Source organism: Grus americana, chromosome 3 (assembly GCF_028858705.1).
Source record: "Grus americana isolate bGruAme1 chromosome 3, bGruAme1.mat, whole genome shotgun sequence".
NCBI classification, from domain to species: domain Eukaryota; kingdom Metazoa; phylum Chordata; class Aves; order Gruiformes; family Gruidae; genus Grus; species Grus americana.
The window spans coordinates 8,360,959-8,377,433 of record NC_072854.1 but is presented as its reverse complement, the minus strand read 5'-3'; the positions used below and the strand labels follow the sequence as shown (position 1 = coordinate 8,377,433).

The window sequence follows — 16,475 nt, the reverse complement described above, 5'->3', positions numbered from 1 at the left end:
ATTTAAGAAAAATAAATTACCGTGAGTGGCCAAACACCAGAAGAGGTTCCCCAGGCATGTCATGGAGCCTCCATTCTTAGAGATAACCAAAACACAACTGGACGCAGCCTGGAGCAACCAGCTCTACGCAGAGGAGTTAGACTAGATGACTTCCAGAGGTTCCTTCCAACCACAGCAACTTTGTGATTCTACGATCATACAACTATTTGTATCAGGCTTTCAATCTATGTCTCATTTAAGTTCCCAACAGAACACTTGCCCTTTTCTCAAAATACACAGTCAATATGGAAATATTTTAAATTATCTGTGACAGAACTCTCCCAAACGGATTTTCAGCAACTTCTAGTAATGCAAAACTTTTAAAACTTATCTATACTGTAATATACCATCCACCACCGGGTGTACCTTCAACAAGGGAAATGGAACTTGCAGATTAAATCTAACCCAGGAACACGTATCACCATGTCTTCAAATAGAACAACTATTTTGTACCATACTTCCAATAGCCCATCTGGTTTAATCAAATAAAAAAAAATCTAAAATACATTAGAAAAATAAATCACAAAATAATAGGTAACTAAAAAGCTAAATAAAGTTTCATACAAAATACATAATCTCAGAAAACAAACCAACACATGATAAACTAACTCTCGTTCTCTATTGTGCTAGCCCTGAACATTAAACAGGGCTTTAACCTGGAGAAGGCTGCTGCAGTGTCTGTAGTCCACTCTGTTTGTAGAGCAGATGCTTGATAATAATTTCCTTTAGAGTTCTCAAGTGTTTCATCTGAATTGACCTTTTTTGCAGCTATTTTATAAACTACTGCAAACAAAGCTCCTAAAAAATTTAATCAGGAATATCTAAGGGAAGAAAATTAATTGAGGTTCAAATAGCAGAAAAAAATGGAAGATTTTCAGAATTATTAATTGGTAAGTACAGTTTTTAATCCTGTATCATTAAAATACATAAATCATTGTCCTTTTTACACTGCTTGCGTAATACTTTAGTCGTAAAAAAAAAATCTTAGTTCTTGGACGTAAAAAAATTTCTACTCTACTTCTAAAATCATCTCTGTTCAGAAATCCCTTCTATAAACTTGTTTCTTCCATTTATACAATCACAATCCACCGTATAGTTTGCTGCTATATGAGCTCCCTACAATCCACTCAGTTCTGCTCTCACTTTACTCCAGGTCCTTCCTCCAAAAACCCTTCTAAGACTGTTTCCCTTCCTAGTTTCTAGTCTCTCCTGAACCTACCACATCAATCTTTAAGTGTGCCCATGTACTACTTGAATCACTTCTGCAGACTTCTGATTGCTCATCAATTCCTGGTTCTCTCTCTTGATTACTAGATGCATCACATCCCTCATGAACTAGCTACCTTTCCCAGACTCAGCCTTAAAACGCAGTTTTTCATTTGATCATAGTCCCAAACACCACTAAGCCTCAAATTTTCTTGCCTTCCAACCTAAATTACCAAAATACTAGCAGGAACAGTGCCTTAACATTAACTTCTGTTTTGTTTACACACAGAAATGCTGGCAGTTTCCTTCAGTCAATGGCTCTAGTTTTCAAACGACTGCCACTGCATCCACATTAGATGGAGAAGAGAGCAGAGGTACCAGAGCTGCTTTTTATACAAGTCACCAGTAATGGCTATCTCTCTTCCCAAGAGACATCCGACTTGGAGGTCTATAAACCCTACCGTCTGCTGCACAGCATGCAGAGCCCGGAAGGTGCTCTGTACATCAGCCAGAGTGAGAATCTCCATCTTGGATTTCATCAGAAACTAAAAAAAAAAACCAAAATTGAGAATCCTTTCCCTCCTTTCTGTTTTTGCACAAGCTGCCAAATGAATAAAGAACAGCTTGGATCCACATCATCAATTTATTATGTATCAATTTATTCAAGCCATAACTCTGTACAATTGACTTTAATTCCTTTAACGGAAGAAATTACAGCTTCAGGAAATAAAACCATACACCTCTAATTAATTAAACTATTTGACATCAACACTATCATTCATATATAAACAATGTTCATCTCTGGGCAGTTATCACCATGCTTAGAAAACTCTTTCTCATCAAGGAAAAGCACCATGAAGGAGAGCACAAAGACCAATGAAAATCTGTCAGCTCCAATCTAGCAGCTTGCCTATTAAGCAATAATTGATAATGCTATTAATAATATATTAGTAATGGAGTTGATATTTTCAGCGGGAAAGCTATGCACAACTATCAGTATATCCCTCATAGTCACTTTCTCTTCAAGTCTTTATTTTGTTTATAACAAAAATATCTGTTGTGTATTTACCTGTTCTAATCAACTTACCTCTTGAAAATAATTAGCAGTGCCTCTGATTACCTCACCACAGTTAAACAGTCACTCACAAATCTAGAGATTTTGATCAATTAATTGGACTAATCCAGTAGGCTGCGGCAAGAGTATCTTAACATCCTTCAATAACGGGTACTGACTACTGAAAATCAGGTGCCATGAAGGAAAATACAGTTAAATTTGTAACCTTTTCTAACTTTTAGCATGATACTGTATGTGCTGAATAACTATAGTCAGGAGAGAGACTATGAAGCAGCGCGTAGGTATGTACCTGTGAATACACACACAGAGTAAACAAATCTTAACACTTATCAAACAGATAACAGTGATCTTCTCATTGGATCAGAGTTGTCTCAAACTGAAAATAGCCTTTTACAAAGAAAAATGTAATACTCGTATTACATTAGTTATTCTTTATCACAAAAACAGAAATCCTGCTTCTTTACAACTTCTTGGGCAGAGATTTCATGTAGTCAGAAAAAGAATATTTCCTAAAGTTCTACATGTTTCATGCCTAAAATTACTTTCGGAAATAATCAGTAAACAGTAGTGGAGACATTGGAAATGTTTGCGATTGGAAATACCTCTAATTTTGCACAATTATCACCCAAGGTACTCACATGCACATTTATTCGCAGAGTTGGGCCACACTGCCATTGTAGGTTTTTGTTTGTTCCGAAATGCCTCTTCAACTCTAGCTTCTGTTTTCCGTACAGTGGAACCATGAGGATTTATTTGTTCTGCTGTTACTGATAAGCCTGCATACAGAAGATAAACATACCTATTTAAATAAACCAAGCCGCATAAAAGTATTGAATTTAAAAAGAAACTTGGAATACCATGCTGCAATAAGAACACATCAATTAATATTTGGCTGGACATTGAAAACAAAGATTAGAATCAAGAATATTTGTTTTCTACTGACAAAATAACTTTCCAGTTGCATGGTCTTAAAACTGTCAGCTCTGACGGATTAGAAAAATATGACTACCTCTCAGGCTTGCATCCCCAAAGATTGCACTCTTCTATCCATATTTCCTCTACAAAGTGAATTCTTATTGACAGTTTCAATTTTTTCTGATTTTAAACAGATGATTTAAAATAAGTGGCAATTCATAATGGCATTGTATGCCATATCAAAAAGAGCATCTGAATAAAAACCTTGTATTGTCACCATGATCTATGTTACGTAAAATGGATCCATTTCAGAGTCAATATGAGCTCTTAGATTAACAAAATGCAATTCTGCTTTTAACAAAAAGTCTGGTTTGCTTTCTGTAATATAAGTTCATCTCCGCTTCTACTATTTCATAGGGTTTTTAATTAAATTCTACAAATGCAAACTTTCACAATGGTTAAGCACATTTTAAAGACATAAACAAATCTCTCAAATTCCGTGTTTGTGAAGCAGAATTTCCTATCCATCCACTAAAACAATCTTCAAAATGACACTCCGTGTCTCCACTAATAACCAGAACCAAGTAATCAAGAGCTGACAAGAAGCTCTAAAACTGATGGATGCAGGAATTAAAAGATTCACAAAGGAACTCTCACCTAACAGTTAATAATTGCAGCATAAGTTTCTAGGTAACATTACAAATATTTTAAACTGCATATCAAACATATTTCATTACTCAAAACCTCCACCACTTCTACCTTGTTACCTGCTGGTGTCCACAAGAAGCTGCAAATTGCAATTATCTAGTATATATTGTTCTTAATTTACCAACTTAGAACTTGCTATTCTTAGATTTACCATCTTTCAACAACAGCGCCTCATTTCAGTAATACAAGAAATTCTAGTTTAACTTCTGGATACTAATTTTATTGTACAGTTTATCATTCTGTTACACTGCAGTACTTCTTTGGAGATTGGTCACCAGTCTCAGTACTAAATAAAAATGGAAGATCTGTCAAAAAAACAGAAAAGTTGTGGAAAAAGAAAGTGAGGTAGAAAATACTAATCTTACATAGTTTTAAAATGGAAGGGAAGTAGCTTGCCAAGAGAATTGTGAAGAAAATGGGTATGGAGCTTTTTAGCCTTACCCTCATCTTCAGTATCCTGGAAATAAATTAAAAGCTAATACATGGCACCACTCAGAAAATCAATGGCTTTTCAACTGGGTAAAGATTAAAAAGCCTACAGTAATGTCACTTGCCTTCCAAACTCCTCTGTGAATCCAGACAGAAACACTTGATAACATTTCCAGAGAATCTATTAGAAGCCTCATACAGATCAGTTTGCTCAATTCCATCCAAATCTCATGTTGAATGTTGAAGTCTTTCCAAAGGTAGCCAAGAAAATGTTGGCCAAGATCTAACTGAGTACGGGGTATTTCTTTTTGTCAGAAGACAAATTTCCTTTCTGATGGCCACAGCCACCCACTCTGACTCAATCTGTGACTTGCAACACTATCTTGACCTCTTCTGAGCAGGTGTATTACTACAAGTTTTACATTCAGTCCAAGAACTGCTAGTAGATTCACATGATAAACCTGGACTTGTTTTTCATAGTCCCACTGTTTGCATTATTGCCCTTCTTTCACAAGAGTGCTGTTGGCAAGCTAAGAGTTTTAACTCTGGTAAGGCTTGAAGGTAGGAACCTTTATCAAGCTGAGTCTAGGCATTCGCGCAGAGCACTGTGGACACTCAATGTTTGGGGGTTTTCCCATCAGAGTATATACATACCAGTATACTGGCACTTTTAAAGGAAGACAAAGAAAGAAGCTTAGGGTACTCTGAGCTGAAAAGCAGCCTGCTGTGCATCATACAGCAAAGCACACTCACCGTGACTTCAGTCTCAACAGTCATTTAAGGTCTTGCATGGACACCTCTTATTGATATCAAAAGGAAGTACTGAAGGGTTCAATTCCCCACCACTTTGTCTCATACGCTGGGTCAGGCAACAAGGCTGGCTGCCCAATTCAGCATGATTTCATCGGGTAGCTCCACTTGGGCGAACAGCCTGGTATGAGCAGCCACCCTTGCATTTAGGTGACCAGTTGCACAAAGCTTTTGGATAGCAAAAGGCTTACACAGTTTTCCTCAAGTATTTCCTCACTGAAACATTCCATTATTTCAAAATATACTCTTATTATAAAGCAGGGGGGAAGAAGGAGGATCTGGGGATCACTTCTATACTTGACCATCTGGTAATCAATCCAAAGAAGAAACCAGAAATCCTTTAATAACCTTGTGGACATCAAATCAAAAGAAGAAAATGCAAGTATAGGCCTTTGTCATCCCTTGTCCAAAATGTTCTGAAACAGGGTACATGTCAAAGTCTAGACCAGCATATGCACTGTGATTTTGCTGATCTACTGTCTTGCTGAGCATATTCTGTAAAGCAAAATGGGAGTAATGCCAAGGTTGATTCAGCATTCACATCCTTTCCATCTATTACAACGACCGGTGCCAAGACTACATGCCTGAAGTGCCATCTTCTACATTGTTCTACACCACAATCTTTGACACAACTCCTGATCCAGAGATAGAACAATCTCTTGTGCTTGCCTTATAGCATGAGGTTTCCTCAGACCTCAAGACCTTGATATATCTTTCTTCATTCGTAACCAGTTAATCTAACACAGCTTCTTCCATGCATTCCAAATCTTCTCTCCTTGCTAATCCAGTAGTGATCTTAGCCTTCCACGCTCTGCAGCTGGACCAACTGCACAGCTCATTTGTTGTTGAAACCACCACAATGTGATCCAGAAGCATGAGCTTCTTTGAAATGTGCCTTGCAGGTATCTGTGACACTGTAATAGTTTCCACGCCAATGCACAGAGTGCACTTTGAAACCTGTCCATTGCTGTATGTGAGCTGGTGTCACTCACAAACTGGCACCTGCTCTAGGTGATCTTGCTTTCGTGGGGGAGTGGACTAGATGATCTCCAGAGGTCCCTTCCAACCCCTACCATTCTGTGATTCTGTGGTACTGCTAGTCACCTACCTATACCTCACAGTCCACTAATCACCATCTGACACCAACAGCACCTTCTTCTGATTTAACAAGTTCGTTGCATGACACCATCAGCTTTAATTATGACTTCTGAAAACCCACCGCTTTCAACAGGTTCTGCAGGTTTTGCCCCCAGAAATATTTATTACTTGGTCACTGCCACAAAAAGAAGGACAGTGTACCAGTTAGCTCTTGGAGACTTGCAAGGAGGGACTACAAGCTATAGAGTGTCTCTCTGTAACAAAGAGCTCTTACAAACAGTTACTTTAACCTTGGAAGCAATAACCTTTAACAATCATGGGGGACTTGTAATGGGTAATTAAGTGAGCATAGCTCACAGCATGACACTAAGGCCAGAATTGTGAATATTCTTATAGTTCTAATACAAAAGTACAGAGGAGAAACGAAGGCATTATATTAGTTCTATTTTACAACCACAGTGAATTACAATTGGTTCTCTTATCCACAATTCAAGACACGCATTGGAAGCTTGTACAACAATTAGACAAAAAAATGCATGACTGAATGGGAAAATAAAAGGAACTGTTTCCGTTTTAACCTGAAGAAGAGAAAGCCTACAGATACTTGCAAAGTTCAAAGAAAATTATTAATAAAGGGTCTTCAATCTACTGACAGAAGTATTTTAAGAACCAGCAGCTATAAGTTAAGACCAGCCAAATTCAACCTAGAAATCAAATAATGCAGTTTTTTACCAAAGCAGGAGGCAAAGCAGGAAACAACTCGCCAAGGTAAAGCTGGAATTACTGAAATCAGTAATCCCTAAATCAGCATGAATTTTTTTTTCTAATGTTGTATTTCAGTGATTTTCAACCTTTTTCAACTTTCAGAACTTTAAAATTTTTCCACAGAGGTACAGAATCTTTCATGTAAACAGAGCCCTCCTAGGAATATGTTTGGGCTTTTCATTACCATTTGCAGTCACTTTAGAAGCTGTCCACGGACTTGGAGGTCTATGGACTACAAGTTGAAAACAATTGCACTAAACAAAAACTAGAGTCAGTGATGTCTTCCAATGCAGGGGGCTGTATTTCCTGATTCTGGACTATTAGATTGTCAACCTCATGCTCCCCTCAATGTGGATGCAAGAGTTGTTTCTTAATCCAAAAAAAATCAACAGATTATCACCAAAAGTACACTTGTGCACATGCCAGGGTGAACTGAAAATCATAGAATAGTTTGGGTTGGAAAAGGCCTTTAAAGGTCATTTAGTCCAACCCCCCCTGCAATGAGTAGGGACATCTTCAACTAGATTAGGTTGCTCAGAGCCCCATCCAACCTGACCTTGAATGTTTCCCAGAGATGAGGCATCTACCACCTCTCTGGGCAACCTGTTCCAGCATTTCACCACTCTTGCTGTAAAAAATTTCCTCCTTTTATCTACTCTGAATCTACCCTCTTTTAGTTTAAAACCATTACCCCTTGTCTTATAGCAACAAGTCCTGCTAAAAAGTTTGTCCCCCAAATCCACTGGTTTAAAATACCATTCTCCTTTACTGTAATTGTTATTACACTGTATTACATGGCATTTTTAGAATACAGCTCTGGTTTCACCACATCTTCAGTTAGTACAGCAATCTCACCATGTATCTGTTCTCCGTGTTTTACGATACTGTTTGTACCAGTTTGTAAAGAAGGATGGTGCCTTATTGGACCAGCTCACGTAGCTGGAAAAAGTCGACAAGTTTCAAGCTCAGTCATCCTTTAACACGTACCACCTGAGTCTGATGTGCATTCTCTATTTCATCTTAAATTTAGTTTTTTTATATGGACATTTGTAAATTTTATATGGACATTTGTAAATTCTGGTTTCTTTCCCATATATGTTGTGTTAGGATAAATGAAGTTAAACATACCTCTTTTTCTTCTCGCTTCCTTGATTTCCTCACACATCTTATTAAATTCTGGATCCAGTTCAGCAGCAATGATAGCATGAGCAGTGTCCTTCAAAGTACATGCTCTATGTCTAATTATTTTATCTAGAAAACAGAACAGCACACTTGTTAATTTTATCACAATTATGTAAATTCTTTACCATTTCTACGTTGTTCTGTATGGTATATTACAACAGCAATACAGACAGAAGTAACTGGGAAATATTACAAACATATGAAAACATAGACAGAGCAATACTAAAAAAATTAATAAAAAAATAATAAAGATTGAGCATGCTAAAAAATCACAAGCCAGCTATTTAAGAGATAGAGGTTTCAGAAGTACAAATTGTTACTTTAATCAACAGTGGCATTTATAAGCAAATGCAAACAGTGAATGATGAACACACCTAAATCAACTTGCAATCTTTAGAAACTTGCTAGAATCAGCAGGTGTAGCCTGTTTCCACAGGCAGATCTACACAGATTAATGGAGCACAGTGCAGAGAGTCCCCAAAGTAACAAGAGACTTGTCCAGGACTGAATTTACCCACTGGGGTCAAGGAACATTCATACAATTATTCTGCCTGCAAAATCATACTGGACGTCTCCTGCATCTGTAAGGTAGACCTGTCTTGCTTATATTCCTCCCCTGTTGTATGAGGGTTTTTTTAAGCTAAAGTATTGCTTAATTGTTATTTAACAACTGCTAGAAAATTCAAAATTGTGCTAAAACAGGTTATTGTTTATATTGAATAGCTATTTCTCATTTTAATCCATTGAGAAAAACTGCCAAGAAACAAGCCTCAGGTGTGCTACATTGTCATCTCTATGCAGGGAACAGGACAAAAAACATTGCCCACACTGGAAGCCTAAACGCAACTCACAAAAAACCATTTTTTTCAGAAAAGACCAGTTCCTATACCTTTGAAACACAGAAAAGAAATTATTCCAATGTTGTTGAAATTTGAAAAGTAATTGTAACTTAACAAGCAAGCCCATAGGTGGAGAAAATTGACATCTAGAATGTTGCTTTTCAATGAAACCTACAACAGTCATTGTTTGCCTTTAGTACAGACATATTTAATTTGTCAATTTAGCCACAGCGAATTACTTTTTCCAGCTGATGGAGATACTTCAACAGCAAACATCAACATTAATGTCTACAACATATTATACAATTAGCAGATTTAATCTGTTTTAATAATCACTAAAGACAACAATTAAGAATATCAGTGAACATTTATTAAACAAGGTTTATAATTCTAGAAACAGCAAATTTCACAGTTGGAAAAACTGCTAAGTGAAAAAGAATATCCAGTATCCAGCTCAAATTAGCCCTACATATGTTTTTTGGGGAAGTCTACCTCCACTTAACTGGAAACTAGAAATTTTTACCCACATGTATTTGTGAAGCATTATGTTTTATGATCACAAAAAATATACTGCATTCTTTGCAGATACAATTTTGTGATATTAGACTGCAAAACATTTGCCAGATAATAAAGTTTAAGATGCCCTCGCAAAAGGCGGGGGGGGGGGGGGAGAGAACAATCAAATCAAGAGTATTTGACTGAACTACTACTTTCCTCTAATCCTGTGATGGGCAAGACTTTCCCCACAGACGGTGCTTCAAAGAGGCAAATACTTTTGTGTCTAACACAAAATGGTTATGTTTCCATGCCTTTAAGAACATTTCCTAGTCAAACAATGGGGGGGGGGGAAATCCCTATCTTACTATAGAACCTATCTGAAAATTTTATATCAAAGTATCAGTGGGAAAAAAAAACCCACCAAAAACAAAAACCAAAGAAGCCAGTTTTGAATATCTGTACATATTTGTACTGCATATAAATCAGCTAGTCTGGTAGTCCAATTGCTTTTCCAACTTAATGACAGGACAGAAGCAGGTACAGTATGATTCTTTTGCAAATTCAAGCATGAAGCAGAGGCAAGTGTATATGCCCAGCTTTAAAGAATGTGAACATATATAGGTTAATATTCAGTTAATACATCTGAACGCATGTAATGCTTACTCAGAATAGACATGATGTGCTGTTTCAGCAGTGTATTCAGACAACAGCTCAAGAAATCTTGTATACCAGAAGAGCAGTACATCACCCATTGTTGACAGGGCAGAGGACAGAACTACCTTTCATTACCTACCCAATGATGAGAAACTCCAATGCAAAACTTAACCTAGAAATAGCCAGATCAATTTCTCCCAGCTCAGTCCTGACGGGAAGGAAAACCAAAATATCCCTATTTTGATTCCCAAAATATATTTCTTAAGACTCTTTCTCTTTGGACAAGCTCAATGAAAATCTTTGCCACTAAACGTTCCCCAAGCTGTCTTTGCTATTTTATGTTTCTGCCACAACAAACCTGTGACTTGTGTTGTTTATGATCCTGAGCAGATCTGACCTTAGAAGTCTGTAGTCCCTTAACACCTGCTCTAAAACTTATAAAAACCTATTCAGACTACATTTCCTAGAATTAAACAACCAAGCCCACAGATCCAAATGGCCTAAAAATGAGAACAATGAGCGTATATTAATGCCAATTTTTCCCAACGTCACAAACATACATCACTCGTATGCAGGAGGTGTCTCATAGTCCTCATCATCTAAACAGGCGCTCTTCAGAGACACTCAGAATCCCAAGTGTCCATCAAGGGCTTTGATTAGTTCACATCAATTACACATTAGAAGTCCTCAAAAGTGTGGTATCAAGAACACAGAAAACCTTTTGCCGTATATTATCAACGTATTTTTTTCAGTTGTAAAATAAAATGCATCATAAACTTTATTCAATTTCTCTTTCACAGATATGAACCAGCGCTTGGTTCAGAAGGCAACGTGAAACGTGTAACTGTTTGACCAGACTATACTGTATCTAGTCCACGTGTGAGACATTTGCAAACACCTCACAAAATCAAAAATTTGAGAAAAAACCATACAAAATCAGGCTTTAGCCTGGTAAAATGATTTTACAACATTTAATGAAAAACTTTTTAATGCATTGGACTACGTTTGCAGATGGACTCAGATTTCCAAGTATCACAAATACAACTACATTAAAAGGGTGCTGCTTTGTTGTTTTATTGATGAAGCTGCCAATGGAACGTCTTTCTTTTGGCAATGTACGCTGTAAGGCAGCCTTAGCGAAGAGTACACAAGATGTTCTTTCCTTAGATTTGAGTGTGAACAGCTTTTACATGCATTTCAATCTACAAATTCCATTTTAATTGAAAGCATCCCATAACACTTTGTCAAGACAATACCTTCTAATCTCTCCTAATCAGCTGCAACTGACTTCCTTGCCTGATGATTTATCCTGTTTTATTTCTATCCCCAAATACATAGTTCTTAATTTCCGTGTGTGAATTTCACGTTCTGAGCCAATGTGGAAATAAAGCAGGCCACTGCCAGATTGCGTGCAGGATTCTCTACAGAAATCTCCGAATTACATTGGGGTTTTGTTCCATATTAAAAGTCTATTCACTGAAAAGGAGCTATCAAATTTGAAAAGGAACAACAAAACCTAATTTATTAGAAAACAACTCTGAATGCTGTAGTTCTCCTGCTCTTATAATGTCCCCCAGTGCACCACATGCCTCAGAACAGTAGAAGCACAGACCCTCAGGACTTGCTTATCCTAATTATCACATAGCATGCAGCTTATTTAAACGCCTGAATAATAACCAACTATGTGATTTAATACCAAGCTTTAGGGTTTAGGTAGGCCAAAAAGAAGTAGGTCGTTACCTCCAGGATCTTTGTCTGGATTGTACTCCAATGCATTGCTGCAGATCAGGTCAATATCTGTTAGGAAATCCTTGGCTGTTAAGTAGTTGTGTTTATCAATTTTGGTTATTATTGTTGATAGGTCCATTGGCTCTTTGATAACTTCAAGGTAATCTGAAACCTATAAACAAACAGCATACAGAAATGACACAGGACCATATGCATTCCATTTGAACATTGCCAATTTCACATCTTTATACTGTTATTTATTCCACATGCTTAGCTCTAATACATTAACTAAACATTAACTAACAACAAATTTATGTTGAAAGCAGAAGTTTTATCAGACTAAATAACACACAGGACTTCCAGAGCTACTTTTTGTTCAGTAGCTCACCAATTTATCTTTCAAAATTAGTTTAATTGTATTTTTTGAGACAAAACATTTTAATGTCAATGTATTTTTTATTTTATTTAGACTGATTTTTACTTCTTTTTCATACAGCATTGTAGCACTGTCTTGTGTTAGAAAGGCAAAAAAAAATCAGTCCAACTCAAACCCTAGGAAACTAGGGAAGCTAGATTTTGTTCACCTTGTAGGTAAAGTTCTCATTAAACTGAACAGTCAAATTATCAGCTCTTAAATATCTTCTATTGAGTAGTTCTTTCAATCACACGTTCAACAAAAAAGACAGGTTTCATCGATTGAAGACATTAGACTGACTGTACAGAAGGGCAGACAAGGCAGAAAGCCTCGTGTCAGAGTTCACAGCCTACTATAAGCCTAACTCGTAACTGGAGATTTAGCAGCCACTAGGGTACGCTAAAAAGTATTTAATGTAATTAATGGTACCGTAAGGGGTTCAAGCTTGATAGTCAAATGCATCAGCACAGCTGCTGTAACAAAGTTCAGCAAAAAAAAAAACCCTATGAATTTGTTATTTACTTCAAGGAAAAAAAAAACTATACTCAAATGTTTGAATGTGATTAAGATTACAATCAATTAAAAATACTGGCAGCCTCAGAAGCAGTGTTTTTTCTTTTGAAATCGCCCACATATGATGGTAGCTGCCCAAATACTGAAGAGTTAAATACATATTTAGATCAAGCCATAACAGCTCCGTAAGAATTTTTTTTTAATAAAGTATCTGTAGACATTCGTATAAAAATATATTACAACATAAACTAACATCAATGCATTACTTCACTGGACAGCAGTCTATCACCTAATTCCTTAAATATACACATTGGCATTTATGATGAAAAATTAAAATAGCAGAAATTCTCTTTTGTCTCCCTCTATGGAAACATGATGATAATTGGTTCAGTGATCGGAAAGCCAGACCACAGGCTTCCTTTTCTTGTTAGCACATCAACAGAAAGAATCTTCACTGGAAACTGTAAACACTGCTGCTGAATTAGTCAAGAAAATCCTTATCAGACAGCAGCATTCTCTGCAATGCAAGTAGGAGTGGAACAAACTTAACACGTTTTCTTAGAAAGTCAAGCAGATAGGCTCTTGCAGAAAAGGAAAAGATAGTCCTGAGCCTAAATGCACCACTTGGGACAAAAAGGGTTACATTTAATTTCTAGTGCTGTGATATATCAGCAGGGTTTTTGACAAGCCTATAAATAACAAATTCACATTTCTATTCTCTCCACCTACAAAACAAGGACAGTAATTTGTTCTTTTGTTACATGTCCTTTAGACTGCAAGTTCTTTGGGGAAAGAAACTGCCTTTACTACGAGTATGAAGTGTTTCCTACAATAATGGGCGTCCCAAGCAGTTTCATAATAAAAATCACAGTTACTGCTCAGAACATGCTCACACTAAGTTGCCATGTTAAAGAGCTCGTCAGTCTTTCAAAAGCAGTCAGTTAGAGAAGGCTATGGAAAGCTCAAATTAAGAGAGGACTGCATGGGCCCATAAAAGATGCCTGTCCCATCCTGTATGGAATTTACACTGCAAATCTGCTTTTTACAATGCTGTACTTTTCATGTCCCATATTCATCTCTTAATGTCTTCCAAAAGAGATGCGTCTCTTCAGAAGCAATTAAGCTTTTTTTTCGTTTTAATTAGCAAGATTGCAAAGCTTGCAAAGCTTGCAGTGGGCCAGCATCTGATTTCAAAGTCAGATCGAACACAATCCTACTCATATAGCAGCACCTGAAAATAGATTTGCAGATCGAACTGTCTCATCAGTTAGGTGTGCACACTCCATAATCGACCAGTTAATGCCTTATAATGTGCTACCACCTGTGATTAATGGCACCCACAAGCATTACTGCTGAAATTATTCAACAATACTATTAATGCTGAATACATTACAGAACACAGATCACTTTCCCAATATTATCATGTCTCTGATTACAATGTTGTAAAAGCTTTAATAAAAGAATTGTATTTATGGTTTCAAATATTTCAGGAGCACTAGTAGGGACAGGCATTTTTAAATGCTGATTTCAGTTAGAAAACTGACAGGAATACACAAGGTTTTTCAGTAGGTCACTAGTATAGCCAAAGAACACGCTCCAACTCCTTGCATCACAGATGATGAGGCTGTGACTCTCCCACCAGCTAAAAACCAGCATTTTAGATTGCAAAGATGATGGATCAATTTTTCCTATTAACTTATTCATTTTCTTTTTTTTAATTTATATTCTTTTTCTAATAGTTTCAACTTCATTGTTTGCACATTACTGAAACAAGACCTCTTCAATATCCACCGGTTTGCTGAAGATGTTAAAGCGTTTGTCTGTGGCCAGCCTCTTGGTAACATCCCTGAGAAACAACCGCAGCTCTCTCAATGTGTTCTCTTCCTGGTCCTCCATTCGCTGTTTTTCAGCTTCTGACAGCTCACGGGCTGGACATGGCAGTGCAAGAGGAAGAACTTCCAGAGCACGAAGAGCTAGGGAAAAAACCAAGAAGTCAGACAATGGAAATATTAACAACACAGTGGCTCTTGGGATTATGCCACTCCAAATTTCATTATGTATTTAATCTGCCTCATCGATCTAACTAGCACTGCATCCTTAACCCCACAGCTCTTCAATTTCCAAAACTGATAACTGTAATGCACAAAATTTATTCTGGGCATTGATTTACACTGTCAAATGTTAATTACGCTAACTGTCATTTACCCACACCTTTTGAAAAAGGAAAAGATCACGAAAGAAAACATTCAGATCACATTATTATTGGTTTTACTGTAACTTAGTTTACCAGCCTGTTTCCTTCTTGGTGGGGGCATTGCTGCCTCATCAAGAATTAACCCTTTGAAAAATCGCATTCTGTCTTCTTCACTTGGTCTTTGAATATAAAAAACCTCTTCATATTGGATTCCGAAAATACATTTCACCTAAAAAAATAAAAAAAAGCCATATGAAAATTTAACCTCCACTCAAAAATACATGATTAATGACCATATTAAAACACTAGTCAGTAACTTTTCAAAATTAACTACAGGAGGGTAGATAGTAAACTCTACCCAAAGCTGTGTACACAACCTAGGGAAAACAAATACTTGTAATTCTCACTGAATTTTCTGTAGTGACTAGACCTGCAGTATCCCATGATCCTAATAGTGGCCACCTCTGCAGTGAAAAATGAGAATGGGCTGGATTTAAAAAAAAAAAAAAAAAATCAAAGAAAATGTTGAGAAAAAAAATAGGAACTCCCCTCCCTCCATCCTGAACATCCAAGGATGTAAAGCTAAAGGTCAGGTCTTTAGACTAAATCTGCATTTAATTACACTGAAGTGACTTATCAAAATGAACAATTTTGTCTTAGTAAAGTAGCACGGAGATTATGAAAATCAGTAATATGGACATACATCCCTCATTAAAGAAAATTACAAGCATTTAATGAATATTACATTTTCAGTTTGACATAGTTTAAATTTAGTTAGAAAAGCAGTGCAAAACAGAATGTTTTTACACTACCAAAACATTCTGAGGAGCACATACCTCCCTAAAAACGTCTCCTTCCACAAGAAACTTACCTCTTCAGGCAATTCGCTATACATGGACTCAGAGGTAGACAGTAGAAATATAGGGGAGAAAGATGGTATATCTTGCAGCAGAGTTAGAAAAGTAGCTCTCACAGTTTCACTGACAGCTTCCCACCAATCACCAATATGAGGCATGTAAACAATACTTGGTACTGTTCTTCGAGCTTCACGAAAGATCTAATTAAAAGTGATATTTAAAGTAAAAAACTAATTGTTAGTATTATTATCCCTTGTGAGTAATAAAATTCTTGTGGAATAGGAAATTACCTAAGTTTGTGGTATTTTATATACAAATGTTCCAGTAAAATTAAATTACCTAATGATAAAGGCTTTCTAAACAAGTGTTTGTGACTGTTAGCTGTATCATTCAATTATTTTACATCAATGTACTAGGGAGACTACAAAACAAATTTTTGTCATGTAAGTTTTAAAAACTTCCTGAGACTGACCAATCAAGATGAAAATTAAACTGGTTTGCAATCCACGCAAAATCCACCACAAATTGTTCTGAAACCTAAAACATTTAA

The 16,475-nt window shown here is 36.7% G+C and overlaps 1 protein-coding gene across 2 annotated transcripts in view; it reads right to left on the bottom strand.

Moving 5' to 3' along the window:
* ATAD2B (ATPase family AAA domain containing 2B) overlaps window positions 1-16,475 on the bottom strand; it is a 79,214-nt gene that overhangs the window by 17,859 nt on the left and 44,880 nt on the right. Inside the window, exons 19-24 of one of the 2 annotated variants that reach the window (XM_054821319.1) lie at window positions 15,940-16,125; window positions 15,162-15,297; window positions 14,651-14,847; window positions 11,959-12,118; window positions 8,174-8,296; window positions 2,959-3,096 (exon numbers count right to left, since the gene is read on the bottom strand). In XM_054821319.1, coding sequence (XP_054677294.1) covers window positions 2,959-3,096; window positions 8,174-8,296; window positions 11,959-12,118; window positions 14,651-14,847; window positions 15,162-15,297; window positions 15,940-16,125 — 940 coding nt within the window. The remainder of the gene's footprint in view (window positions 1-2,958; window positions 3,097-8,173; window positions 8,297-11,958; window positions 12,119-14,650; window positions 14,848-15,161; window positions 15,298-15,939; window positions 16,126-16,475) is intronic. The other variant, XM_054821320.1, reaches the window with a different exon arrangement.